General features: G+C 51.8%; 7 protein-coding genes across 13 annotated transcripts; 5 read left to right on the top strand and 2 right to left on the bottom strand.

Moving 5' to 3' along the window:
• The first annotated feature begins 23 nt into the window (after nucleotides 1-23).
• On the top strand, nucleotides 24-3,689 carry LOC121600119 (E3 ubiquitin-protein ligase RNF25). Its single transcript, XM_041928436.1, has 4 exons — nucleotides 24-247; nucleotides 453-521; nucleotides 697-1,393; nucleotides 1,466-3,689. Exons 1-4 carry the CDS (start codon nucleotides 240-242, stop codon nucleotides 1,886-1,888), a joined length of 1,197 nt encoding a protein of 398 aa, XP_041784370.1. The 5' UTR covers nucleotides 24-239; the 3' UTR covers nucleotides 1,889-3,689.
• Nucleotides 3,690-3,789: 100 nt separating this feature from the next.
• On the top strand, nucleotides 3,790-17,420 carry LOC121600115 (differentially expressed in FDCP 6-like). Of its 7 annotated transcripts, XM_041928430.1 has the most exons (6): nucleotides 3,790-4,436; nucleotides 4,539-4,654; nucleotides 14,433-15,028; nucleotides 15,511-15,699; nucleotides 15,768-17,024; nucleotides 17,088-17,420. In XM_041928430.1, exons 3-6 carry the CDS (start codon nucleotides 14,930-14,932, stop codon nucleotides 17,208-17,210), a joined length of 1,668 nt encoding a protein of 555 aa, XP_041784364.1. In that variant the 5' UTR covers nucleotides 3,790-4,436; nucleotides 4,539-4,654; nucleotides 14,433-14,929; the 3' UTR covers nucleotides 17,211-17,420. The 7 variants fall into 7 exon arrangements, with proteins under 7 accessions (XP_041784364.1, XP_041784362.1, XP_041784361.1 ...); XM_041928428.1 differs by lacking the exons at nucleotides 3,790-4,436; nucleotides 4,539-4,654 and adding an exon at nucleotides 5,109-5,203; XM_041928427.1 differs by lacking the exons at nucleotides 3,790-4,436; nucleotides 4,539-4,654 and adding an exon at nucleotides 5,124-5,207.
• On the bottom strand, nucleotides 17,381-20,755 carry LOC121600116 (dynein regulatory complex subunit 2). The gene is made up of 4 exons (XM_041928434.1): nucleotides 20,504-20,755; nucleotides 20,182-20,434; nucleotides 19,888-20,111; nucleotides 17,381-18,459 (listed from the first exon to the last, which is right to left on the bottom strand). Exons 1-4 carry the CDS (start codon nucleotides 20,642-20,644, stop codon nucleotides 17,434-17,436), a joined length of 1,644 nt encoding a protein of 547 aa, XP_041784368.1. The 5' UTR covers nucleotides 20,645-20,755; the 3' UTR covers nucleotides 17,381-17,433.
• On the top strand, nucleotides 18,393-19,868 carry LOC121600122 (general odorant-binding protein 71). The gene is made up of 2 exons (XM_041928440.1): nucleotides 18,393-18,466; nucleotides 18,576-19,868. The coding sequence occupies exon 2, from the start codon at nucleotides 18,762-18,764 to the stop codon at nucleotides 19,770-19,772; it is 1,011 nt and encodes a 336-aa protein (XP_041784374.1). The 5' UTR covers nucleotides 18,393-18,466; nucleotides 18,576-18,761; the 3' UTR covers nucleotides 19,773-19,868.
• A 34-nt stretch (nucleotides 20,756-20,789) lies between the features above and the next one.
• Nucleotides 20,790-21,980, top strand: LOC121600121. Its single transcript, XM_041928439.1, has one exon. The coding sequence runs from the start codon at nucleotides 20,875-20,877 to the stop codon at nucleotides 21,901-21,903; it is 1,029 nt and encodes a 342-aa protein (XP_041784373.1). The 5' UTR covers nucleotides 20,790-20,874; the 3' UTR covers nucleotides 21,904-21,980.
• An 86-nt stretch (nucleotides 21,981-22,066) lies between these two features.
• On the top strand, nucleotides 22,067-23,696 carry LOC121600118 (dynein regulatory complex protein 10-like). The gene is made up of 5 exons (XM_041928435.1): nucleotides 22,067-22,443; nucleotides 22,506-22,604; nucleotides 22,670-22,962; nucleotides 23,034-23,342; nucleotides 23,409-23,696. Exons 1-5 carry the CDS (start codon nucleotides 22,087-22,089, stop codon nucleotides 23,590-23,592), a joined length of 1,242 nt encoding a protein of 413 aa, XP_041784369.1. The 5' UTR covers nucleotides 22,067-22,086; the 3' UTR covers nucleotides 23,593-23,696.
• Nucleotides 23,647-25,017, bottom strand: LOC121600120. Its single transcript, XM_041928437.1, has 2 exons — nucleotides 24,721-25,017; nucleotides 23,647-24,647 (listed from the first exon to the last, which is right to left on the bottom strand). Exons 1-2 carry the CDS (start codon nucleotides 24,897-24,899, stop codon nucleotides 23,747-23,749), a joined length of 1,080 nt encoding a protein of 359 aa, XP_041784371.1. The 5' UTR covers nucleotides 24,900-25,017; the 3' UTR covers nucleotides 23,647-23,746.
• Nucleotides 25,018-25,469: the final 452 nt, after the last annotated feature.

Below are 25,469 nucleotides of genomic sequence, written 5' to 3'. Positions count from 1 at the left end.
ATGGCGTTACCTGGTCTTTTGCATAAGTTGAAAGTGCACACACATTCACCAGAGACGGGCAGGTTATTTTCGATACCGCTTGCCGTGCAGTATCGTCGGAAAAGTGTGTTTATTTCTTGTGCTAGGCGTTGGAAAAGTGTATCCCGTGCTGTAATATCACCGACCGTACCACCAGACCCCTGAAACTGGTCGGTTTTGGCTTGCTTTGGGTGGAAAACTCGGCCTCGTGATTTTTCAGGATGGACGCGTAAGTATCGATCGGTTGCAATTTCGTCGAAGGCGAGATTTCAATGAAGGGGCAATCACTTTCCTGCTAATCCTTGTGTACTGTTTAATTACCCGTAAAAGGGCGTAAACCGTTCGTGGGACGGTTGGCAAAGCTTGCTGTTGGTAAAAGGAAACTGTACGTCCAGGTTTCATAAACATTTCGTATTTGCATTCTCTTTCCGCAGTCTGCTGGACGAAGTCGAGTCATTGGAAGCGATTCTGATGGACGATGTACAGATTACGAAGAATGCGAGGTAAGATGAGGGTGATATCCTGGAATTATTGATTTGCACCAGTGTCCTTCCGCTCGGTGCTCGGTGAAGAAGGCGCGGCTCGACGGGTGGAGGTGCCCCGATTGTTGCACAATATGATTCTTTCTCATCTCATGTGTGTGTTGTTCTCTTTTTGCTTTCTTTCAACCTACTGAAGCGGATTTCCCGAGCTAATTGAAACGACCGTGTTTCCGACAGTCGGCGAAGAGCTGGAATCGCAGTATGTGTGCATCACGCTGCAGGTGCTACCCTCGGCCGGCTATCCGGATGTGCGCCCGAACGTGAAGTTGCGAAATCCGCGCGGACTGGACGATAACATTATCGGGCTGATCGAACGGGCCGTACAGCAGAAGCTGACCGAGTCGCTTGGCCAGCCGGTCGTGTTCGACCTGATCGACATCATCCGGGAGCATCTGACGGAGAGCAATCTACCGTCCGGCCAGTGTGTGATCTGTCTGTACGGGTTTCTCGAGGGCGACGAGTTCACGAAGACGGTGTGCTATCACTATCTGCACAGCCACTGCCTAGCGTGCCACATCAATGCTTCGAAGCGCAACTACGAGGAGGAGATCGAGAAGCTGCCGATCTGGAAGCGCAAGGAAGCGAAACCGTTCCAGGCCCAGTGCCCGGTGTGCCGGGAACCGATCGATGTGGAGGTGGAGCCGCTGATGCGCTGCCGTCCACCGGCGGAACGGGAAAGTGCGCCACGATTCCAGGTGACCGATGAGCTGAAGTCGCTGCAGGCACAAATGAACCGGCTGTTTATGCACCAGAAACGGCGCGGCGGTATCATCGATTTGGAGGCGGAAGAGGGTAACGTGATTGCGATCCGAACAGAATCGCCGAATGGAGAGGTAAGCAGAGCATGCGGAGAGGGGAACAACACGCAATATTGAAACAATAACTGCTGCATCATTGACTTTTAGGTTCCGAAAGGCACGAACGAAACTTCCAATAACCCTGGCAGTGTCATGCCCGAAGCTAGGGCGCCCGGAAATAATCACCCTGCCGGTAAGAAGCAGGGCACCAACGCACAACAGCAGGCCAAAAGCTCGTCCAGCTCAAAGGGTGCACGCCAGCGCAACAATGCTCAACCGGTGAATGGTGAGGCGAATGACGATCCGGACGCCTGCGCTGGTCCGTGCTGCTCGGGACAGAACGATCATCACCGTGGGCGCAATAGGCGGCACAACAACCACCATCACCACCATAGCAACCGGCACCAGCGCCATCTGCATCATCACTCTCATCGTGGTGGCGGCGGCGGTGCAGGCGGTGCCGGCCCTTCGACGGCAGCTGGTGGAGCGGCCAAAAATTTAGCCACTCCCTGCGCATCCGATGCCAGGTGACAATTGTTGCCGCGGGAAAGCAGCGATCCACACGCCGCGATACAGTGCAATTGGTACCAGCGGGATGCGCTGGATCATCTGTACCGGCCAGACGCCCGGTACGACTCGATGGAGCAGCAGCAGCAGCAACAGCAGTGGACGTGTGCTATGCATCCCTATCAACATAATCATCTGTCGAAGCGGCACCAGCAGCAGCGACCGGGGCAGGATGAAAGTCGCGCTCGGTTGCCGATCCTGCTGATATAACATTTAATCCACTGGACACGTAAGCAGATTCTCGCCCGTCTCGTAACTACTCTTATTCGTACCACTATAATCAACCGTATGCATATTCGCAATGTTGTTCGCATAGCTGCGAACGGTCGTAGAGTTTCAGATCAGTGTTGCCTCTCCCTAGTGTTGATCCCGTGTGCGGGCGGTAGTAGCAGGCCGCCAAACGATAGGATAGAACGAAGGCATTCTCAATGTTACCCTTTGCAGGCTGCTTACCTGCAGCGACTGAACCGACACAGCCATGATACGCCGACTAGTAGAAAGCTGCTGCAGGTTGGGAGCGTGAAGAAGGAACCGTTGCAGTGCGCTACTGAGAGAAATCTGCCAGGAATATTAAGTGTGCAAGATATGGGTGTAAGTTTTTGTATGCTCCGTTTGCACTGCTACACAACGGTAGGGTTGAGTTTCCTAGTATGGACTCGTTATTTGGTATTATCGAGAACAAACCACTTACCACATGCAGGTGTGTTCCATTTAGCTCGTCGCGTGCATGAAGATATTCTTCGCTCTTTAGGCGACCGTTTGGTGCTGTGTTTTTGTATAAGTTGTAGACTGCATCGATACGATCGGAGAAATGTGCTTTTTGGCGTACTGTCAATAACACTATGCTTCGTTGCTCTTATCCTGCGACACCGGCTGTTTCTGACACCCAAAGGCGTCGGTTTGGTGGATTTAGTTGTACCGTTTACCGTGATTTATACTAAGTTTACTGCTAATATTTGCAAGCAGAGTGACAGAACGAAACGGAAGGTAGCGTGTGCATCTGTTTGTGAAGTTCGCGAACAGATGCGGAAAGATTTATATTTATTTGATACGGTAAGTTGTGTATAACGCTTGTGTGTTTCTCTGTGGTGTTTTAATTGATAAAAGGAAGGGTTTTCTTTTGCACTAGGTTAGTTTAAGTTAGTTACGAACGTACAAAGTGAGTGAAAAGTTGGTCGTAAATCCCAACATCCAGGATAATTTCCCACACTCGGTAGCATTAGAAGCAATTCAAGAAAAGACAACGCTAATGAATTAATATCCAGTTGTAACAACTTCCTCTATACAGATTATTTAATGGGGTCACTTGCCACGATGGGAAACCATTCCCTATGCACTATTTATTGCTTTTCTGTTTGGTTGTCGATTATTTCTTATGAAGAAACGAACGCGTATCATGCGTGCCAAACGACGAGGGGTAGACAACATAAAGAAAAGTGTCAGCGAGAGAGTTGAACCACAGGACTAAATATAAAACGAAATCGCACACGCTACAGGAAGAAAATAGTTTTTAATAATATGTGTGTAGCAGAGAGAAATTATTGGTGTGTAAAACTTTCACGATGTTCGTCGTATGCAGGATTCTAAAATTTGATAACCGAACGCAACAGTTAGAAAGCAACAGGATGCTAGAAAAGAACTCCTCCACTATTTTACACACTTTCGCCGAATGCGACGCCGTACATTCTACTACACAAAAACATTTAAAACTAAACATGTTAGAGGAATAATACAATCTTATCACAAATCAGAGAGAAAAAGCAACCAAAAAAAAAAAAGCGTTGGATGTAAGCGGAACTCCATGAACACTTAATTACACAAGAATTTAAAAATAACTTAGAAATAATCGTCTGTCATTGCACGTAGAGAACCGAATTATCGAACCGAGCTCGCGAAAATTCCCATTTGAAAACTAAATATGAAGTGTGAGACACACGGTGGAAACCCACTTAATAGTGACGAACTCCCCAATTATCCCCACTCTCCCCCTCGGAGAGGTAGAGATGGCTCATGCGTCTTTACGTCCTTAAGAAGAAGCGTTTTCTAAGTCATTTGTAATTGTCCTGGGCGTGAGGAAGGGATCAGAAAATGGGGAAAGAATGTCTCCAGTGTCTGTGCTCTCCCTTCTCCCTGAACGACGAGGGTCATCCAATATGATATGTATGTTATCTCAAAATTACAACAAATCAAAAGGCGAACGTTCGTCCGTCTCTGAACTAATGGAATGATTACCGCTCGTGTCCCGTGTGTGTGTGTGTTTTATGTAACGTTTATGAAAGAACCCGTCCGTGAGTCATAGTGTCGGCGAGAGGTCTGCATCTGTCCCACCTTCCAGTAGATGTTCGTTCTGTGCCTGCAGCAGAGCGAGGCACGGGAAAACATTTAAAAATAATGCAAACATGAGCGCACATTTTGCATCCGCAAAACCCGAAACGGAGGAACGTTTCGACCCACCTCGGCGCGGTATCAGTTGCGACATCCATTACCCACGTGCCGACGACCATTCCAACCGGTAAGTGTGCAGCGGGCCAGTTGGCGTTAGGTGTGCGCGCGGCGGCGGCGGCGGAAACAAAAACCTGTTTGTGATGGCTTTTCTCTCGGTTTTCTTTCGTAGAAGGCGAAACGGCTTTACCGGCATTCTGGTGCGACGAGAAGAGCAAAGGAGAAGGGCGCGCCCGCGGGGAACACCCTTTTAAGGGTCAAAACTGGAAGCGCAGACGCATATTAGAGGTATGTACGCGTTGGATTGATTGCCTTTTCGCTTCACTGTTTATCGGTCGTTATCTAAAAGCCCTACCGAAAGAGAGAGAGAGACAGAGGGAGAACGGAAGGGATTTAGAACGTGTGCGTCTCCGTTTGGGTCGGTGCGTACACCCCGTGACCTGCCGCCCTCAAGGATGGGCCCTTGCGCTTAGCGGGTTTTGTGTTGTGGAGACGTGCGGTATGACGCATCCATTTCGGTTGTCACCTGCCATACGTCAGCACCGAAGGGCCCGAAGGGAAGGCCCCGGCTTCGTGTGATCGATGATCGATGACGACGACGACGACGATGATCGTGCGACACGATCGTCACAAAGGACGGCGCGCGCACTTGCCGGAACGATCGTACCCGCGGGTTCGTATGATTCATACGCCTCGTGTGTGTCCGTATGTGTGTGTGTGTGTGTCGCCGTGGCCGAGCGACCGTTGAAGGCGGCAGAGTACGCACGCGACATTTCAGTTTGAATCTGAGCGCGGTTTTGAACGGTTCGCACTTCTCGTTTGCCGCTGTTTAGTGTAGTGAGTGAGTTGGTGCGAGAGGAGAAGAAGTAGGGAGGGTTCTTGAGCGTTTTGTTTGTTCGTGCCAGGGGTGCGTTTTACGAATTGAAGTGCTTGAGTCGCCGGTGGCTGGCTGGCGCTTGCTGCTCTCGTTGCAAAAATTGATGATCACTGCAAATTCGAGCCATTATTGTGTATGTGTTTTTAAACAGGAGGTGTTCCATGAAGGGTTTTTTTCAAGCAAACAAAGCTCAGAACGGGGTGTGCGTGTAGTTCGAATTGAGTGACACAAATTGACAAAGTCTCGTTAACTACTTACCTTTCCGCGTGAAGGAATGGCATTTTTATCTTATCATTTAAGACGTGTTTGTGTGTTTGAGTGTGTGTGTGTGTGTGTGCTGTTTGCAAGATTGTGTCACGATCGATGAGAAAACAACGTAAGAACACAAGGAACAGATAATCAGTACGTGCAGCTAGAAGAAAGTGGCAATTACTCAATGTTTGGAACATTCTTTCAGATAAGTGCGCACCGTGTACCCTGTCCGATTCGGAACAATATCATACCAAGTTTAATCAACCTCACAGCCATCGGCAAAGGCGATCAGAGTCAAGGCATGCCCACGGGGGTCAGCAAAAACAGCGTCACGTTGGGCGTCTGGTTTGCAAATTTCATAATTTCTTGACTAATGGGAACCGATCCGTGTACCTCCTCGCCCACACACGAGCACACGCGACACAAACGGGCCAGTCCGGGTCGGTGCTTGCAAAATGCAAATACGTCTTGCGATTCTCGAATGAATTGCATTAAGATAAGGATGGCATGGAAAGCTTCTCAGCGAGCGCGTCGGGGGTTTCGTCGCTTGTTGTGAGTTTTTGCTTCTTCTTCCATTCATCACGCTTATCAAAGAGGATGGGAATGTTGTTTTGAATGAGTCGCTTTTTTGTTTGCTAAAAGACAAACCAAACTGTTGCTCACTCAACCAACATCACTTGAGGAAGTTCTCCATTGATCGTGTAATAGCTTTCTAGCGAAACGCTTTAGAACTCACTGACGCATACAAACAATTCCATTAGTTTGGTCCAATAAAATCAATCAACAGCTACAGAGATTTCCCCAAAATGTTACAGATTGGATCGCTTCCCCCTTCTCCGTACTGGTGGAGCCACAAGTGCATCAATTCCGCATCCGTTGTCCATTTGTTCCGGGCCACCGAAGGACACGTGCCGTGCCGTTTGCAGAAAGAAATTGCATTCGCAGAAGTGGCTCCGGGCTCGCCCTTGGGCCGTGAGTGAGTGACATGGGCAAACACGGGCAAAAGCGTGGGGCAATTTATCTACCCCGGCGCTGGTGAATGGGGCAGAGCGCGCGGCACGATAAGAAAGCGCATTCCAACCATCGTTTCGTTAAGTCAGCCACAGCCTGTCATCTTCGTCATCTCGTGGGCACAACAGCAGGCTCAGCGGCAGAATGGCAGCAAAGGCCACCGCACGGTTCATGGCTCGATCCTCGATCCGATCATCATCCACACCACCATCTGTTTCGAATCTCGCTCGCTCCCGTACTCCCCTTACCCGGAAAGGGCAATGAAACCTCTGAGCGCGGTTATTCAAGGATGAGGGGATTTTCATTTCGCACCTCTCGCCGTTCGGCGATCGAATCATCGCGATCGAATCACTGGACGTGCAGCTCGGGGGTTTGCATATTGCGTGCGTGCATGTTATTCGGCGCCTTGGTCAGAGCGTGTTCGTTTGTGCGATCACGGCGAGGCAGAGGCGGAATTGGAAACATACTCTGGGTCCCTCCGCACGGTGGGCAGTGCACGGGAAGAAGGGTGTGCCGTCCTGTCTAGACACACCGTACAATGTTGCGCTGTGTGCAACCCGACAGAGACAGAGAGTGGTGCATTTGGCGGCGCACGAGAAGCAAAAAATGTCTCAAGAAATGAAATCGAAAGCAAATAAGCTTAAAAAAGTCCGAACACCCGACAAAACTGCACATTGCGAGATTATTTCCTGCGCCGATGACGGGGTTTGGAATTTTGCATTGGGCCGCGATCGACAGAAACCGCCGCCGCCCGTCCTCCGGGCTGGGATGGTGCAGGAAGAAGGATCTTTTAAACTCTTCTAGACCAATCTCCAACAAAGAGAGAGAGAGAGAGAGAGCGGAAGGAGCGGAAGGAGCGGGGTTTGTTGTCTGTGCCACTCCGCGTACCTCCGCAAAGCATCCTTTTAATTTGACAGGTCTGAGCGCGATCGACCGCCGAAGCTTTACCTTCCCTCTCTCCATACAGGCTACTCTATAGAAACCGTTTATGCTTGGCTGCATGATAGTGACAAGGTAAACCGGAAAACCGTATGTTGATCAAAGTACCTCCACAAACACACACACACACACAAACGCCGAGCTGCATACGACATTCGACCTGCAAATTGATTTATTGCGCACGGCCCAGACGGCGTACATAGAGGCTGGCTGGTCAGTTTTTGTGTGTTTGTTTATCGTGTTGAATGAGGCCTGTTGCCTTCTGTCGCCCCATTTCGGTTAATCGTTTCAGATACAAAGATCCACTCGAGTCGACGGACGGCGCAGAAAGTGGAGCCACCTTAATGGCAGGAATGGTATGGAATGTCCTGTCTGAAGAGGATGTGGAGTGCGAGACGGAGAACATTCCACACTTCAAAGAATTAATAACCCATATCCCTCTCTAGACGGGTCCGGGACGAGCGCTCGCGGGAACAAAGACCAACGACGGACACGGAACCAGCGGTCCATCCACAAGGATCAACATCCCCACCGTCGTACACCGGTAATGTGTGCTTCTTCGGGGGAACTAGTCCTTGGCGGCGACCTTCGCAAAACGGCCACGAACGAGCTTTAATCGCGTTTCGCGTGCCGAAGAATGCCGCGTGGCGCGTAATTAGATCGCAAACGCCTGGCGACTTTTTTTCTCTCTGCATTCGCTCCATTCGCGCTGCTCCGTGTGATTCGCGACTGTTTGACTGTTTGTTTGTTGTGCTGGGAATTAAAAGATGCATTTACCCTTCCACCGGCGGCCTTAGCCGGGGACGACACATTGCAATCAGCACCGAATGCCAGTGATTAAATGATTACTGCAACGCAGCATCGCCCTTATGCTGGTCAATTAGGGCGTGATCCTTTGGGACGTCAGGCCCTGTAACTGGGAGGATCCGATCATTAAGCTCCGGTCGGCTCTATGTCTTATTTTCACCTTGAAACGGACGTGCGTAGTAGCTACAGCAAACAACTCGTTAAATGGAATTGGCGGTAAATGATAGTGTTTAGTGCGCAGGGACGCGAAAATGGTTACCCGCTCGACAGAAGGGTATTGATTAAATTTACATCTTCAGAAGTTGGCGGAGTCGAGACTGTAGAATCATGCAGATGGAAAGTTTCTTCATTACTTAATTAAGGTTTCGCTTTGCTCCGCTTTTAGGTAACGCCGTGTGCAGCGACTTCTACAGATATATCTTTTTAACCTTGAAATTCCGTGCGCCTAACCTTTGACTAATGAGATGTCGCTCGAGACACCTTTAAAAATGTCTCAAATACCTCCACCAGCGGGTATCGGAGAGGGTCAATCACATTCGTCGGAAGAAAAGTATCGGTTTCGGTTCAATGAGTTCATTCATCCGAGCGAAATGCCGATCCGTGACCGTCCGTGACACTCGCGCACCACAACACGAGCATTATGGCGGCCGCGGAGGGGAGAGAGAGAACGAGAGGCGATCTTTGGACGAGCTGGAAATGGAACGATCGACCTCCAAAAGTGTGCTGTCGCCTCGCCACTCCAATCGAAACGTTATGCGGCGGCGCCTGGCTCTCTGTCACAACCGAGCCAGGCTCCGAATGTGTCACCGCGGTGTCACAACAAGTTGCGAGGCACCACCGCGCAGGCAGTGGTAGGCTTTTCGGGGGTCTCCTTTTTGGGGCCTACCGACGACCGGGGTGGCGCATGAATCACGCGCATTTTGGGGTTCGCCCGGTTCGAAGCCGTCCTGAAGGTCTCTCCCTCGCAGGTCGTGCCATCGAAAACGGCATCATTTGTAGACTTCCTGCTGCTACCTTTCGGGGTGTGCTAGGTAGAAGATCGTGCCAGGGGCTGTAAAGTGTCTGATACGCTGGGGTTTTTGGGGCCGTTGGGCGTCTGTCCTACAAGCAGCAGCAAAGAAACGGACTGTTTGATTATGTTTTTTTGCCCTTAGAGAGGAGTTCTTTGGTGGGTCGCTTGCCGAAAAGACGCTTCGAGTCTCCTATGAACCTATGGTAAATAAAGACCCCAAACCAACACACACTGGCTTTGTGTTGTTGATTGGTTGAAACCGGTCGTCCCGAAGGTGGTGGTAGTCCAACGATGACTAGACAACAACAACACACTCCACTAACCTTCCCAGCAGGTTGAGATTACCTAATATGGCACATGGTTTATGATCCGCGGAACTGGGAACTCTTGTGTGCGGAGGCTAACGCCACGCAGCGGGTCGTAATGTTTTGATCGTCGACAGATATCCGCTTCCTCCCCCGGTGCTCAGAGTCTCGCTAAGGGGAACGCCACTAACGCCTGCCTTTGATTTGACGACGCGTGCATTGCGTGTCAGATAATTATTCAATTATCTCAGGTGTTTGGGAACGGTGATTGACGCGAGGTGTCTCGCACGACGGCGATAATGTCCGGTGGGGTTGTCAACGCTTCCTGGCGTTGATAAAAACAACAGCAACACACTCAACCCAATCCCTGTGTTAGGGGGGAACTCTTGTGGTCGTCGTCGCTACTCGGGAGATAAGTATAGGGTGCGTGCGGAAGGCATTGACGTGTGAGGCACTGATGGAGAACTTAATTGGTCTTAGGTGAACGATGTGATAAGTTGTGAGCACAAAGACCAGTTACTGTCAGGAATTGTCGTTTGGTGAAATTCAATTAACCTAGTTTTAGGTAGCTCCACTGTTGTCCCCACTCTAGCACTTCCCTGGGTACAAAGACCCTAGTGCCCTTGTGTTCAAGATCGTACGATCATCACCATTCATATTTCATCACATTGCATTGGATGCACTTGTGACAACGCGTAAGATGACGCGTGCTGGTGTATTTCCGTCCACTTTTTCCCCCGCTCTGCTGTTGTACGAAGAAGCGCACACGACCTGGTGAATATCCCATCACCCAATCGCACTGGGTGCACTGGGGCTACAACTCGGATCAACTGTCCGACTGAGGTATCGTTTACGTTTAATGCTAAGATCAAGGTGCTTATCTTACCGACCATCGGGGACAGTAAACAAACACACACAGGCACACACGTGTGTGGACTAGCGATTGTCCCCGAACCGATCGGCAATGTTTAAGAACGTTCCCTGGTTCCCTTGGAGCGGGGGCGCCTTCCCCGAGTCGGTCGTAAAACGGCGCCAAACGGCCGCGTGGCGTTGCTTGTCGCTCGTTTAGTTTATGCTTTGGCCACGACACATCGTGATCGGGCAATTTATCTCACACGCTGCCTTCCGCCAAGGGAGGGGGCCGCCCGTGATACACCATCACCAAGTTGGCAGTTGTAACTTGACACTTGGGCCCCGAGTCTTGATCGGTCCGGTGCCCCGCGATCGTGGCAGTGCGCTTGTGCGCTTGGAAGAGTTGGTGGAATTCATAATGATCGGCAAGCGGTACTGCTACAACTCCCCCTTTATACAACCAAGCGGTAGAAGTGAAGAATGTGCCCCGAAGCGGAGGTGGGCGCGAGCATATTTGGGCATAAAAACTCGTTCCCAGCTTCAGCTTCACGCGACAATGTGGCGGTGGCGTCGTCGGTCAAGGTCAGGAAGAGAACCCCAGCGTGCTTTTGAACTCCGACTCAGTCGCGCGTGCGGAAATTACGGAAGAGCGTTTGTTTACATTGACGTGGGGCGCGCGCATCCATTCATCTGGGCATGCGGCGTCGGCGTTGTGCTGTCAGCCGCGTCCTTGGCCATCGTTCGCGGCCCTTTTCGGAACCCTTCGCCGGCAGGCCCTACTGCTGCGAACAAGGTGACCTTTTTTGGGCACTCTCTTCACGCTGCGCTGCGGAGCGCCGTTGAGGACCCACCTCAGACCCGGGAGTAGCCGTGTATTGTTCGGTCATTGCCATGGACGGACCTAAGCAAAACGGACAGCGACGGGCCGCCTACGGGGCACACCTTTAGCAGGGCACATTAGAATCGGTTGCTGGAGTGTGTACCGTATTCTATAGACGCTCTTGTGCCGGGGCGCACTATCGGTTTGGTTCGGGCACTCGGCACTCGCAAACATTGCTCAAAACTAGATCGTTTTATAATTGCGCATTACCATGGGAGGGTGGCTGGGAGTTGACGGACACCACAAGGAAGTCGTTGTCGAGCGGGAGGACGGAAGAAGAGGTGGAGGAGATCTCATTAGAATATGGCCGCAGCGCAAAGCGGTACCGCGGCTTTACTATTAATCTCTACCGGCCGATGTCGATCGGAGGGGGAGGGATTAAGTTTATGATGCTGGAGCCGCCAGTTGGAGCCGCTTAATGTGCTGCCGCCGATGGGGGGAGCAGCCGTTTGTGGCTGCTTTATTACTTGTCTGTTGTCTGCTCCTCCTTGTCCTCCTACTTCCCAGAGATTTGTCTGAAGTTGTCCGATTCTGTTGTTGGCGAAGCGCCGAGAGTGATGTGCGATGATGGGTCGGTTGCCGTTTGCCAAGCCGCGAACGGTGAGTTTTGATAAAGAAATGTCCATATTTGGATCGATCCACGGCGGGGGACTCGTCGCTCTGCTCGGTGGCGTCTGTCTCACAAATGGGATTCCGAGCGGCGGTGTTTTATTAGTCACGAATGTCAAGTGCATTTTTATTGTCGACCACGACGTTCTAGATCGCGGCTTCTCTAGCGCCCCAACGCTTAAGAGCTCAGGTCCGCACCTGGAGTGTCTCCCAAAGTGGCGAGGCATTACGATCGGCGGTATTTATGCTAATGACCCACCCGGTGGAGTTGATGAGATCGTTTAAGAGCATCCGTTTGCAGAGGACAAGATTGTTGCAAAACACGCAACAGACTTGTGTCGTTCGTGATATCGTATCATATTTAATCCTCGATTGAGCTGTCAGAATGTGCATAACTTGCCACAAGGTTACTACGCATCATTTGGACTTGGAGAGTTGGATATGCCCGTTGGCGCAAAAAGGACACGCGGGCGCGCGCACGTTGATTGCGGCCGGAAATGGAAGAGATCATTTATTTTAATTGCCTAACGATCAATTTTGCTCCTCGGTGGGGTTTGAAAGGGGAGTATCGGTGATTTTGCATGCAAATAACACGTCCGAACCTTATTTGGTCCGATGGCGAACGTCCTAAATCCTAGACGTTCGGCAGTTCATAACCAGCAGACACACGCTTTTGATATGAGTTGAGGGCGTTCGAGGAAGAAGTTCTGGCTTGATCGAATCTTGCGACGATCTTGCGTTGTTAATATTTAATGTGAGCTAATTCTATTGGAGCTCCGCGCATGGGGGTAGAATCCCGTTTGCCGTGATACCAGTTTGTCATTCGATTTCAAAACAAAGACTCTTTCAGCGGAGCTGCCCAAGCGCACAACTGGGCCAATATCTTTCGCTCTTTTGTTCATTAGTTTTGAAACGATAGTTTTGTTGACGATCCACAAAATGGGGACAATTTCCTCAATTGGAAATGGCCAGTGGAAGCCGATTGATGGCGCGACCATCGATCGATCGTTAATATTACAACGATCGCCCACGCAACGCGATCGCCATGAGGACGATGCGTCCTCGTTTGCGGGCCCGCGGGGCGACAGCACTTTCTTTTTGCGTGTTTCTTGGCGCAAGGTGCGAACCCCGGTTCGATTCGCTTCCAAAATGGCGACAGAAAAGCACTCAAATTAATGAATCGCGTTGTGTCGTTATGTCGCCAGCTAGCGATCATTTCTTTTTCGGCGCGTGAATGGTTCGTGTGTTTTCTGGGCTTGCCACAAATCTGGATCAGAGGTCGGGCTTGTCCCTGGATTAACAAAAAAAAAAAAAGCTGTTCTGTCCAAATAATGCTGCTCAGCTAAGGAGAACCAACCAGTGCTCGACATGTCTCTCACAATCTGTAAAGAAGAAAAAATCACAAACAAAAACTGAACAAGGTACACGCACAACGGAGAGTTGAGTGAGTTTTATAATCACCGGTTTTGAGCAGCGCAATTGTCGTCGCGTGGGAGAAAATGCTGGGGACCACATGGACACGGACCGGGAAAGCGAACGGCGAATGGTCGGCGTGCGAAATGGTGTTTAGCAATTAAGAAGCGTTACGATTGAACACATCCCCTCAAGTTGTTGGCTGGCTGGCTAGCCAGTGTTCGCCTAATAAGGTGTCGGTAGCGGGTTTGGTCGGCACGGGGGCTGGACTAATCAGTACGCAAAAATCAAACATTGAAAACGGGACCGATTTGCGTCTCGGGAGCGCTGGAAAAGGAGAGAAAGGCGATCGATACCGTCCGAGAACGCGTCCGCGACTGTTTTGCTATCGATCCGAGTTGGGCAAACCCGTGATTCATCGATGATCGCGGGGCAGAGATCGTTACAATGTTGGGAGATTGATTCCCAATAAGTGATAGAATTAGTTCCGTACTGTATAATTCCAGGGCGCTTTTAGGGACTTTCAAAGGGTTGGAAGATTTGGAGGACAACTTTTATGCTTCAAACAGTGTTTATAAACATCCATTTCAAGTGCACATATGACGCCAATTGCATGTTGTACCTGTGTGCAATGGGTAATCTCGACGACTCGCGCTGCCTTTGTCGCAATTGATGAAAACGCGCACGTGCGCGCTCACACGCGCCATTGTTTCGGTATCAAATGTCTCGTCAAATATGTGCGCCCTTGTGACATCATTCACATCGGCAATGTCTAAATATGCACACAAACACAGGCCGCGCAGGCGATGCAGTTGGGGCAGGTGCAAAACTGCAATTGCAACACGGGCCGGCCGAACTCAGCTGTTGTTGTTGTTATTGTGATAATCTCTTCACGTTCTTCGTGCAGCCGAGCCTGATTAGTGGCTATGAATGCGTGAAATTAGTAGCGCGCGCTTCTTCGCAAAGATAATGGGTGGGAAAAACCCCCCGGAGGCCCACGTGCGCGCGTCCCACTGTTCGCGCCGTGGGAGGCGACACAATCGGACGCGCGGGGTCTGGGTTGGCAAATCGATGTAATTTCTTCACCTCTAATCGTTTCAATCTTGCAGCCAGAGCTCGTGTTTTAGGTACGCACACGCATGAGAATAAGGGGTTGCCATCGGAGTTGCCACCCTCTCTAAAGCAGCCGAAAGAACAGCAAAAGCACACTGGTGCCCGACCGACTGTGTTGTGACTGTGGCTGAGTTCTGCGCGAGGTTCGTATCGGCTGGCTTGGAGATATCGCCCCACTCGTCCGCCCGATTGGTGCAGCCGGAGCAGCTTCCAGCGTTGATCGGTGTTGCGAGGATGCGCTCGCCGGACAGTGTGCTGGTGCGTGGCGACGAGTGCGATACGCTGTCGGTAGTGCGCGCGTAGTTGGTACAGTGACACGATTACGGAACGATAATTAAGTCCGCCGAAAGCAAAGAGACGATTAGTGAACATTTACTGCAAAAGAAGACACACCAAGTGTAGTTTGTGAAACGGTGCAGTAGGCAAAGGAACGGAAGCTCAACCAACTCAACAATCAAGAACGGCGAGTGCTGACAACACACAGTGAATCATCATGGCGACCTTGCTGAAGAACGTTACCAACAGTATATGCCATGCGTTCAATGCTTTGCAGCAGAACCGGGACGGATTCGTGAGCAAATCGAAGCTGAAGGTGAGTGTTGTTTTCGAACTATTGAAATTAAAAGGCCATCCCTTCGTTTATTAATGATTGGATTCAATATACCTTCCCAATAACTTCTGAACTTTCCCACCGAAGTCATCCGAGCGTAATGGAGGTTGTAAAAGCTGTTTGAAAATGGGTTTTTTTGTTTATTGTTGGCACCTCTAGGGTGTTGTAAAACGTCTAGCCGACCCACGAGGAAGTAATAAAAACCGTCCGACAAACAACACCGTTCACGAAGTTGCTAAACGTTTTAGATTGTTTTGACTCTCCCCTGCTCAAAGCTTCCTAGTTCCGTTCCGTAGTGCTTTTTATTTTGAAAATGAACCGTTTAGATGCTTAAAAATAGGTTTTAGAAGTTTGTTATTTGTTTAATGTTCCACCTTGGCTGTTGCCACCAACGTGTCACGTTTAATGCACACAACAACAAACCCTGGTCTAACGCTTCCTGCTCGCTTGGCTCTTCACAACAGGTGCTAACGGCTAACATTGCAACGCTGCTCGATCTGTACGGTGTGGAGCGGGGACTGGACCACTTCCGGTCGACGGCAACACTGAACTTTGAGCACTATCGGTACTACCTGGCGCAGGAGGTGTTTGCTGGCGTGTCGAACGAGCTGCCACTGGCGGCGTTGCGCAATTATGAAACCAAAATCGATGAGGTAAGATAAGAGGACACTAAAGAAAGGCTGGCTCAAGCTAAATGGACCCATTTTCCATCATCCGCTAGGTCTGTTGGTTAGTGTGCCGGATGAATTTCCCGGCCAACGATCAGTACTACACGGAGGAGGCCGTGTACAAGCTGTTCCGCATATTCTGTCTCGTGGCCGACCTGTCCACCGACGCGTCCGAGCCCGATCTCTACACGGTCAAGATCCACCCGATGGAGGCGCTGATCATCATCAAGCATCTGCTGAACGCGCTCGGGCTGAACTACGACGGCGACGGCAAGTACGACTACCTGCGCACCTCGGAGGAGTCGCTCGAGTTTGGCGAGCTGCTCGAGATGCTGCGCTTCAAGAACTACGACAAGGTGAACGACTACCGCGAATCGATCTGCGAAGCGATCGGCGACATGTACCAGACGCTGATCGAGGACGTGATCAAGAAGGGCTACCTGTCGCGCCGTGGCTACGTGCTGCCGACGTTCCGCGAGTACTTCTTCGTGCTGCAGCCGTGCGAGCTGTCCTACTACAAGCACCCAGCGGATCGGGAGGTTTGCGGCACGATCGTGCTGGACTCGCGCTTCATGGTGAAGCCGGCGGGCAACCCGAGCTCGGGCAAGCAGGAGAAGGTGCAGCGCTTCACGCTCGTGTCGGGCGACCGGACGTACGAGCTCGGGACGCACGATCACAAGACGCGGCTGCAGTGGATCGCCGCCCTCCAGCTAGCGATCACGTACTCGACCGGGCGGGAAGGGTTCCAGCGCGACACGGTGAACCGGCGCAAGCAGCAGCGCGAAGCGGAGCAGCGCCGTCGCCGGGAAGAGGAACAGCTGCGCAGCCAGCATCTGCGCCGGCTGGAGGAAACGCACGTCCAGCTGGAGCGCGAGAAGCAGGCCCGGCTGGCGGCAGAATCACAGGCCCGCCAGTACGAGGCCGTCGCCCGGGAGGATTCGCGCCGCGTGGCCGAGCTGGAGGACGTGAAGCTGTGCCTGGAGAAGATGCTGGAGGACGAGATACAGGCCAAGCGGGACGAGGAGATTGTACGGGCGCTGCAGGCGCGCGTGCTGGCCGAGGAGTGGGAAAAGCGCGAAGAGCTCGAGCAGCTGCAGGCGGAGCAGAAGAGCCTGCTGGAACAGGAGCGCCAGAAGCGGATGGAGTTCGAGCATCGGCAGCAGGAGAACGAGCAGAAGCTGCTCGAGGCGGAAGGGATGCTGCGGCAGCTGGAGGAGGAGCGCAAACGGCTGGACCGGGAGCTGAAGCTCGCCCGGCAGAAGATACAGCTGTCGGAGGACAACAAGGGCATCGTGGAGGCAAAACTGCAGGTTGGTAGCCGGAAGCGCTTGAGATTGTTCCGATTTGTGTTACACGTTCGCTTCCTTTCGCAGGCCATGTCTCCCACCTACCGGACCAGCGCAGGCGAGTTCATGATCCGCCGGACGCAATCGTTCGTCGCGGCCGATCGACCAGTGCTCGTAGCCGGCACCAGATCTTCCCATCGGTTTAGCTAGAGAAGAACCAAGTCATCCATCGCCCCTTGCAACACGCTTCATGTATGCTTCGATGTAAGCGTATATTTGGTATGGCGTCTACGTATTCTACAGTGTAAGCACTAATCACACCATTCCACACACACACACACACACACACACACACACAGACACAAACCCTCGTAAGCTTAAGAAGAATTTATTTAATAAAAGTTTAACAGAAATCTGACACACTGCGGCGCGCTCAGGCTCTGTTTGGGACCATGGAGTAAATTTCGGACGACTTCGCCCGCACCTCCAGCAGCCGCTCGTTACGAATGGCGTTGCTGAGGTTTCCCTCGATGCAGGTTACCGGCCGACGCTGTTGCTGTCCACTGGTTCGGAATCGAACCGCCTTGCGAGTTCCCTCCGGCACGATCACCTCCTCGTCGACGCGCACCAGCTTCTCGATCCTCATCGAGGTGGGACGTTTGGCGAGCAGATCGGCGTTCGATTCGACCGGCCCGCCGCTGTTCATGTTGACCGTGATGAGGTAATCCTTCAGATGCGCCTTCAGCTGCTCGTTCCGATCGATCAGCTGCTGCTTTTCCTCCCGCAGGCAGGCCACATCGATGCGCGCTTTGTTGAACCGCATCCAGAAACTCTCGAACAGTTCCGCCGTGTCGAACACTTCGCGCTTGAACGATTCCATCGTGGGATCCAACGTGGCGGCGGGTACGAGCGCTCGCTCGCCGGCTGCCGGCTGTTCCGACTGTCCGGTTTCGTTGTTCGCACGTCGCACGAAGGGCAGCAAATCTTCCGACTCGGTTTCATACTTTTTGCAGAAGCTCGCGATCTGGTAGATCGATTTCACCTTCTTCAGCATCGCCTGGAGATGCTTGATGGCGTCGTTGCTGTAGACGGCGAGCGTTTTCAGCTGCTCGCGGTCAAGCCGGGTACCGAGTTCCATCTCCTGCTTGAGGTTCTGGACGCGTGACTGCAGCTCGGCCTTGCTTTTCTGCATCTGCTTCATGTTGAAGTCGTGCTCCTCCTTCAGGGTGGCCAGCTTGAGCCGCAGATCCGCTATCTGGTCGCTCAGCCGTGCTACCTCCGCGTAGTGGTCCTGGATGTTCTTGGTGTCGCTCGAGTCTTGGTCGCGCAGCGTGTTGTACTCGTTCCGGTACTCCTCCGTGTTGCGCAGGTAGACGTTGAGTACGCGCTGGAACTCTTTCCACAGGCGTTCCATCTCCCGCTCCCGCTCTTTGGTGATCATTTCCAGCTTCAGTATCATCTGCAAGGTATGCAAGGTACATTGGTTAGAGGGGGGGAGTTGCAGGTGAACAGTGTACATGGCATGATATATGTGCCATCTCAAGGCTGACGGCAATTAACATGTCCACTCTGTAGGCATCGCATTGTTATCGCGCATTCTGACAGACCAATTGGCCGATAGATCTGTCCATCAAATGTGGGTCGCTCGGTGAGGTATAAAACCCGTACCGACTCGTCCAACTCCGATGAAGTAGCTCTAGCAATCAGGTATCAGGTAGTTCGCAGAGTCAGAAGCGAAATGTTGGAACACATTTAACGGAGATGGACGAGAACACACCGCAGAAAAGGTGTGTTGGCAGAGCAGTCACCGTTGGCATTTGTGGTGCGATAGTGCTTCTGCTGCTGGTGGGCACGTCTCCCGCGCCGGTCGAAGGTTTGCGCTGTCGCACGGGTGAAGGACCGAGCGCCGACGACGTGAAGCGTATCGTGCGGACGTGCATGAACAAGATAACGAACGCGGGGTCGGAGAATCGTAGCAGCGACGAGTACGCGGACTATGACTCATCGGCTTCGGACGAATCGAACGAGCGGAAAGACAACGGCGACGACAACGGCAGGCAAGGCGGCTCGCAGCCCAAAAGGCAGGGAGGATCGAACAAGGTGTACTACGATCGGCGCTACGATGGAAATGAGCGAGGACAGGGACGGATGAACCGACCGGAGGAGGGTGGCCGATGGCAGCAGATGGATGGCAGTAGAAGAGAGCAGAGTCGCAACGGAGAGCCGGATCGAGCGAGAACGATGGGCGAGTGGGGACAGCGCGATCGCAACGAGGAGGAGCAACAGATGATGCGCGACTACGGAAGAAGTCACCGCCGACGCAAACGGCAGTACTACGGAGGTCAAACGTCGGGTTCGTCGTCTTCCGGGTCGGCGGGTGAGCATTCCTACAACGGACGCGCTTCGCCCCAGTACGGGGAAGCGGGACAGGGTGGCAATGGAACACGGAGCGGTGGGAACTCCTCCTCCTCCTCCACGATCGAACGCGATCGGGCCTGCTTGATGCAGTGTTTCTTCGAGGAGATGAAGGCGACGAACGCGGACGGGTTTCCCGAGAAGCACAAGGTGCTGCACGTCATCACGAAGGACATCCGGGAGCACGAGCTGCGCGAGTTTTACGTCGACTCGATCCAGGAGTGCTTCCACATGCTCGGGCTGGACAATCGGCTAAAGGACAAGTGCGACTATTCGATGCGCTTTGTCACGTGCTTGAGCGACCGGTTCGAGACGAACTGTGACGATTGGGAAAGTGTGACCTCCGCTATGTTTTAGACGCTAGGTTGGCGAATCATTTTAAACAGCACACGGCGCACCAGTTTGTTAGCAGTTAAGCAACTCCGTTAGCAGGGCAATAAAACATTCAATCGATGACAGCATCGCTACTTACCGAGTTTTTCAGCTCATCCTTCTTGAGCATGTGCTCCTCCTCGTTGCGCAGTCGGTCGGTGCGCGCTTTCTCCGCCAGCCCGTAAAACACACACTCCAGGTCCTTCTGCAGCTCGAACTTTTTCTGCTTGTACAGCTCCATCTCGCGCTGGTAGTTGTCGATGATTTCTTTCTTATCGAGCTCGTACAGCTCCGTCAGAAAGTTGACACGATCGTTGTGAATGCCTGCGTACGGAAGGAAGGTGCGGAAGTATGGTCACACACGCTGGTACGCACGTGTCCAGCGCCTACTTACGTATGATCTTCTCCACGCGCTCCATGTGCGCATGCAGCATGGTGGAGTACAAATCTTCCGACTCGTCCAGATCGCACAGCAGCCGCTTGATGACGGCATTCTTGTTCTCGATACACTCGGTGCACGTCTTCTCCACCGCTTCCACCTCCTCCTTCAGCTCTTTGCACTTGATGTTGCGTAGAATGGTGCGCCACTCTTGGTTGATTTTGGCCAGATTTAGCCGCGCGAACGCATCCTCTCTTTTCAGCTTGTTCTGCTCGGGGGTAAGTATAGTAAGTTGATGTTTAGTACGAATTTACTTAACTGAAAATCAGTGACTTACCTTCATGAATGTCGCTATAAGTTGTTGCTTCCGGCGTCTGGCCTCTTCCTCCATATCGGCCCGGTGCTGCAAGTACCTTGCCCGCTCTTCGTCGGACATTTTGGCCAGCTTATTTTTATTCCCTCCCTTTTTCTTTCCCATTTTGGATTTATGTTTATGCTAACTTTTAACTTTTTGCTAAAGAATTGAGCTTGTTTCGGTAGAAACAGTTCCAATCACTACCGCTGTTCCGCTTGGACTGTTTATTTGAAGACAACGCACAACGGAGCCACCTGGTGGGGTTTCCTTGGCGACCGTTGCAGGCACGCGCGGTGCACAGTTCAACAGTAGACGGGTTTGGAACGGTATTCCTCAGTCCTCCGTCAAAAAGCATGTCCAGCTTTGACTCTATCCTTGATTTGAAGAACGAACCGGCATTAGAAGAGGATGTAGATTTTACACTCCAGAAAGAGCGCATCGGGGAAGCTTTCGAGGAACTGGTGAACGATTTGGAAGCGTTTGTAAGGGTAGAAGCATATCTTAAAAAGTGTCCAAAGGAAGGAGAAACCGTTTGGAGGGATTTGGTCGGATGCGCTCAAGGTTATGAAAATTGCACGATATTTCAACACATGCTGAGAGATTTGGACAAAAAGTCCAAAGGAGCGGGATGCTGTGCCGATGATCCAATCACTCAGCTTGCAGGAGAAGTGATACGACACGTCCGGATCATTGGCGAGAGCTCACTGTTGCGTCCACCAAGCCCCAAAGTGACGATCAAGAACCGGGCCGAGTATGAAACGTTCCGCTGGAGCCGTATGATAGCACTGCAAGAGAGTAAGCTCGAGTCGCTCCAGCGCAAGATTGACGAATGCGAACGGAAAGCCAACGAAGCGGTGGCCCAACGCCGGCGCCTTCACCAGCGCAGTGCAGCGGAAATGGAGGACCAACTCAATGCCTCACAAAGCGTCCTTGTGGACATGAAGCTGGACGGCGACGGGATCATTCAACGGCTACAGCATCAGCTAGCCAGTAAGCCACACTTTGAGACCACGCCGGACTATCTCTCCCTGCTCGATAAGCACGAGCAGAAGAAGAAGCGCATCGCCAAGATGGACGCGCAGCTGCAGCTGTGGGTTAAAAAGTACGACAAGTTCATTGGCGAACCGATGCCTTCGCTGCGGGCGCTGGAGGAAAAGGTGGCCGGGCTGGACGAGTGGCGCGACACTGTGTCCCGGCCGCAGGAGGAACGGTTGCGCCAGCTGCGGGACCAGATTGGAGTGTTCGAGACTATCGCAACGGAGGAGAAGGTGCAGCAAATGCGCAAACTGCACGCGGTACGGGTGCTGCAGCGGGCGTGGAAGCGGACGCTCGACATAAAGCGCTCCAAGAAGGGAAAGAAGAAAGGCAAGGGGAAGAAGTGAGTCCTTTTGGGGGAGTTTTTTTTTCGAATAAAGGTTCAAAATTTTAGTATGCGCATGATCCGTTGCTATAACTACAACCACGGCTGCTATGGAATTTGTAAACCGTTTTGTTGGGGGAGTTTTCTCTTTATCTAAAGACATTTCCAGTAGCTTCAGGGACGAGGTCGGAACATCATTTGAATTATGGGCGATAGCTTTGAGGCGGTTTGTGCCGGCGATTCCGAAGAGGATGTGGCCGCCGTGAGGGCAATGGTGGAGAAGATAACGTCGGAAATAATGGCACACGGTGAGGAGGAGTACGATTCATACGATCCGGAAAGCCTCCAGAAGGTGGAGTTTAACATTCAGATCAACCGGGTCGGCATGATCCTGGGCGAAATGACGCAAACACTCGAGGTGCTGTTCTGTCTGCCAATCATCTGCCAAAATGAAGCCCTGCTGGACGCTTGCTTCGATGTGGACGACAAGAATGTGATCAAATTCCTGAGCCAGTACATTGCGTCCAATACTACGCCCGCGATGACCAAGGACGATATCGATGTAAGGAAGCAAGGGTCAGGAAACTGGGCTCAATAGTGATTTGATTGGCATTTAATTTGCAGGTCGAGGAGCTGAAGATTCCCTCCGGACAGTTGATAGAGCTGGCGACGCTTCTCTCCAAGAAGGAACTGCACGCAGCGACGGTTGGGCACGTGAAGCAGGTAATTGGTAGTAAATGACATGAAGAAACTGTACTCCTTTCACTACGATTTCATGCCACCGACAGCTTCCCGGTGTTTATCGTCGCTTTCTTTCGAACATACGCGAGTTCCGAAAGTTCACGATCAACAAGATGAAGCTGACGGCGCAAAAGGACCTGGCGAAGGAGAAGATACTGCACCGCCTGTGGACGCGGAACGAGCGCAACAAGAAGGAAATCCGTAAGATCGAAGACATACTGGTGATGAAGAAGGAAAAGTTGGAGGAGTCGGTGCAGGAAAAGTACGCCGTGATCGAGCGGTACAGGCAGGAGTACGAAGAGTTGGGCGAGAGGAGTCGTGACAATATCGTAAAATTCATGTAAGTACGCTTCTTTTGGGCCGTTCCCTAACGTTCTGGAAGACTCTTTCTCCTGCACCTCTTTTCATTAGGGATGATTCCGATCGTGAGATGTACCATTACTTCGAACGAAGCGATCAGCGGTACGAGAATCTGCTTGAGGAAGCGGCCGGCACGCAAAAGACCTACCAGCAACAGTTGCAGGCCGATCTGACGGTGGAGAAAACGAATCGGTTGAAGAAACTGAAGCTTACCAATCAGCTTCAAATGTGGCTGCACAAGTATGATAAGGATGCGGGCGAAAGGACGCACGAGCTGAGGGAGCTGGTGGCCAAGCTGAACACGCGCCAGCAGGAGTACAACCGTTGGAAGCGCAACATCTTCGATCCGCAGGAGAAAAAGTACGGTACTGGGGAAGGGTAACGGCGGAGAAGTGTGTGTGTGTTTAAACGGTTTCTCCTTGGCAGGTACTTTGATGCAATGGAGGAGAAGCGTCAGATTGAGATACGCGAGCAGGAGGAACGGATCGAAGCGTTTATGATGAACCGGGCGGCAAAGGTACTGCAGCGTGCGTGGCGTTCGGTCGCGGAAAGGAAGCGCAAGATGCGTGGCAAAGGACGTGGTCGGAAGGGCAAAGGAAAGCGGAAGTAATTTTGAGGAACCTACGAGTGTTCGCTTGAATATGTTTCGCTTTTCTTGCTAATAACGATCCAAGTGTGTTTGCGTTTGATTTGAATACATTTTATGCCTCTCTATCTTCCTCTACCACATCGCACTATCACACGCGGGGGCACGCGTTAAGGGTTTATCTTCTAAATATTTTCAAACTGTCCTCGCACTTGAATATGCACAGTCGCAGAAAGGTAAGCCCGAGCAGCAGCGACTGGCCGAGAAACTCGCGCTCCGCACTGTCGTTCTCTTCGTAGATAATCTTCAGCCCGGACGGTATGACGAGCCGGGATTGGATCGATTCCAGCACTTCCTCGTTCGGTGCGAGCTGCCGTTCCATGATCGAGCGGATCACCTCCTCCGACGATACCCGCTCGTTGCCGACGAAGATACCGAACAGCCGGGCGGAGAGGTACTGCTTGAGGAAGAACACGTTGCTGCTGACGGTTCCATCGGGCGGCTGATTGGCGCCACTGTCCGTAAACGGAGACGGCCTGTTGGCCAGCATAAGCATCAGCATACCGATCAGCTGCGAGCGCTGCACGTTGATGTTGGTCTGTACGGCCGAGCCCATGGCGGAGGCTTGCGCGACCGGTGGGTTTTCCACCACGTACACGTCCGCCTCCGGGATGAGGCGATTGATTTGCGACACATTGCGGATCAGCTCGTTGATGTGCAGCTTGCGATCGCTGATGTTGTAACTGTTCCAACCGGCCAGTGCGGTGGGCTGCTCCTTCGCCAGCTTGAAGTGGGCCCAGGTCACGTAGTCCAGCCCGACGTACAGCGACACGCAGCTGTTGATTTTCGGCACCATCTGTGCGCTCAGCAGGGGCGTCGTGAACTTAACGTCCTTTTTGATGGCCTTCGGCGCCACCACGGCGTCCTCCTTTGGGCCGTGCACGATGGAGTCGTAAAATTTGCGCAACACCGTCACGCCGAACCCGTCCAGCTCGAGCACCTGCTCCAGGGAGAGAAAGGTGCCGAACTTTTTGCGCCATCCTTCGATCTTCTTCAGCCGGTACTTGGAGATGTTATACCTACAACGGCGGAAAGTCGAAGCAATAATTAAAGAGAAGTGTTACAAATGAAGCTAATGCGTTAAAAATTCACTTGTACAGCTCCTCCACGTCCTGTTCGTTGAGTGTGTTGAGAATTTTCCTCGTTTCCTCGTCGGTGTAAGCGCACGGGAACCCGAGCTTGGTTGAACTGTCCACTTTGATTGTGCGTGTATGGACGGCGTACACGCACCGGGGATACCGGCTGCCCCGGCGTACCAGCTGCCCAAGCATGGCCAGTAACACGCCGGCTGACGGTAGGGAAATTATTTAACTTTTCACTTTGCAAGTGAAATTCCGCTGTTGGTTGTTGCGTTACGAGAGCGAATGTAAACAGCAGCTGTGGTGGAACATGACCAGAGTGACCAGAAATACCGATTTATCCGTATTCCTACCAATTTTTTATATCGGAAACCAAATCTAATCCATATCCTAGATAAAGGATGCATATTCTTGTGAGATGAAATTTTCATTTTGTGCATCAGCACCCTACCCCCTGCTTAATGCTTCTTTTTAACTGAGTTTCGAGTTTTAACCTACCGAAAACTACAGATAAAATGTTGCTTTTCCTACCGAAATCTGCCAATATAATCTGGCCACACTGAATATGACAGCCGGGAGAAAAACAGTAGAGCCGCAGTTGCCTGAGTGAATGGTTTTAGCTGGAATAAGTTATTTTCTAAAATAAAGAAACTGAACGTTGTAAAAGGAAGTTCAGAAAGTAATTTAATGACCAGTACCTAGTCACACTAACTGGCCTCAACAAGCCTCAACATTATTCAACGGATAAATAAAACTATAATA

The sequence above is a fragment of the Anopheles merus genome, chromosome 3L (assembly GCF_017562075.2).
Source record: "Anopheles merus strain MAF chromosome 3L, AmerM5.1, whole genome shotgun sequence".
In the NCBI taxonomy this organism is placed as follows: Eukaryota; Metazoa; Arthropoda; class Insecta; order Diptera; family Culicidae; genus Anopheles; species Anopheles merus.
This window is presented reverse-complemented; position numbering and strand designations above follow the sequence as displayed.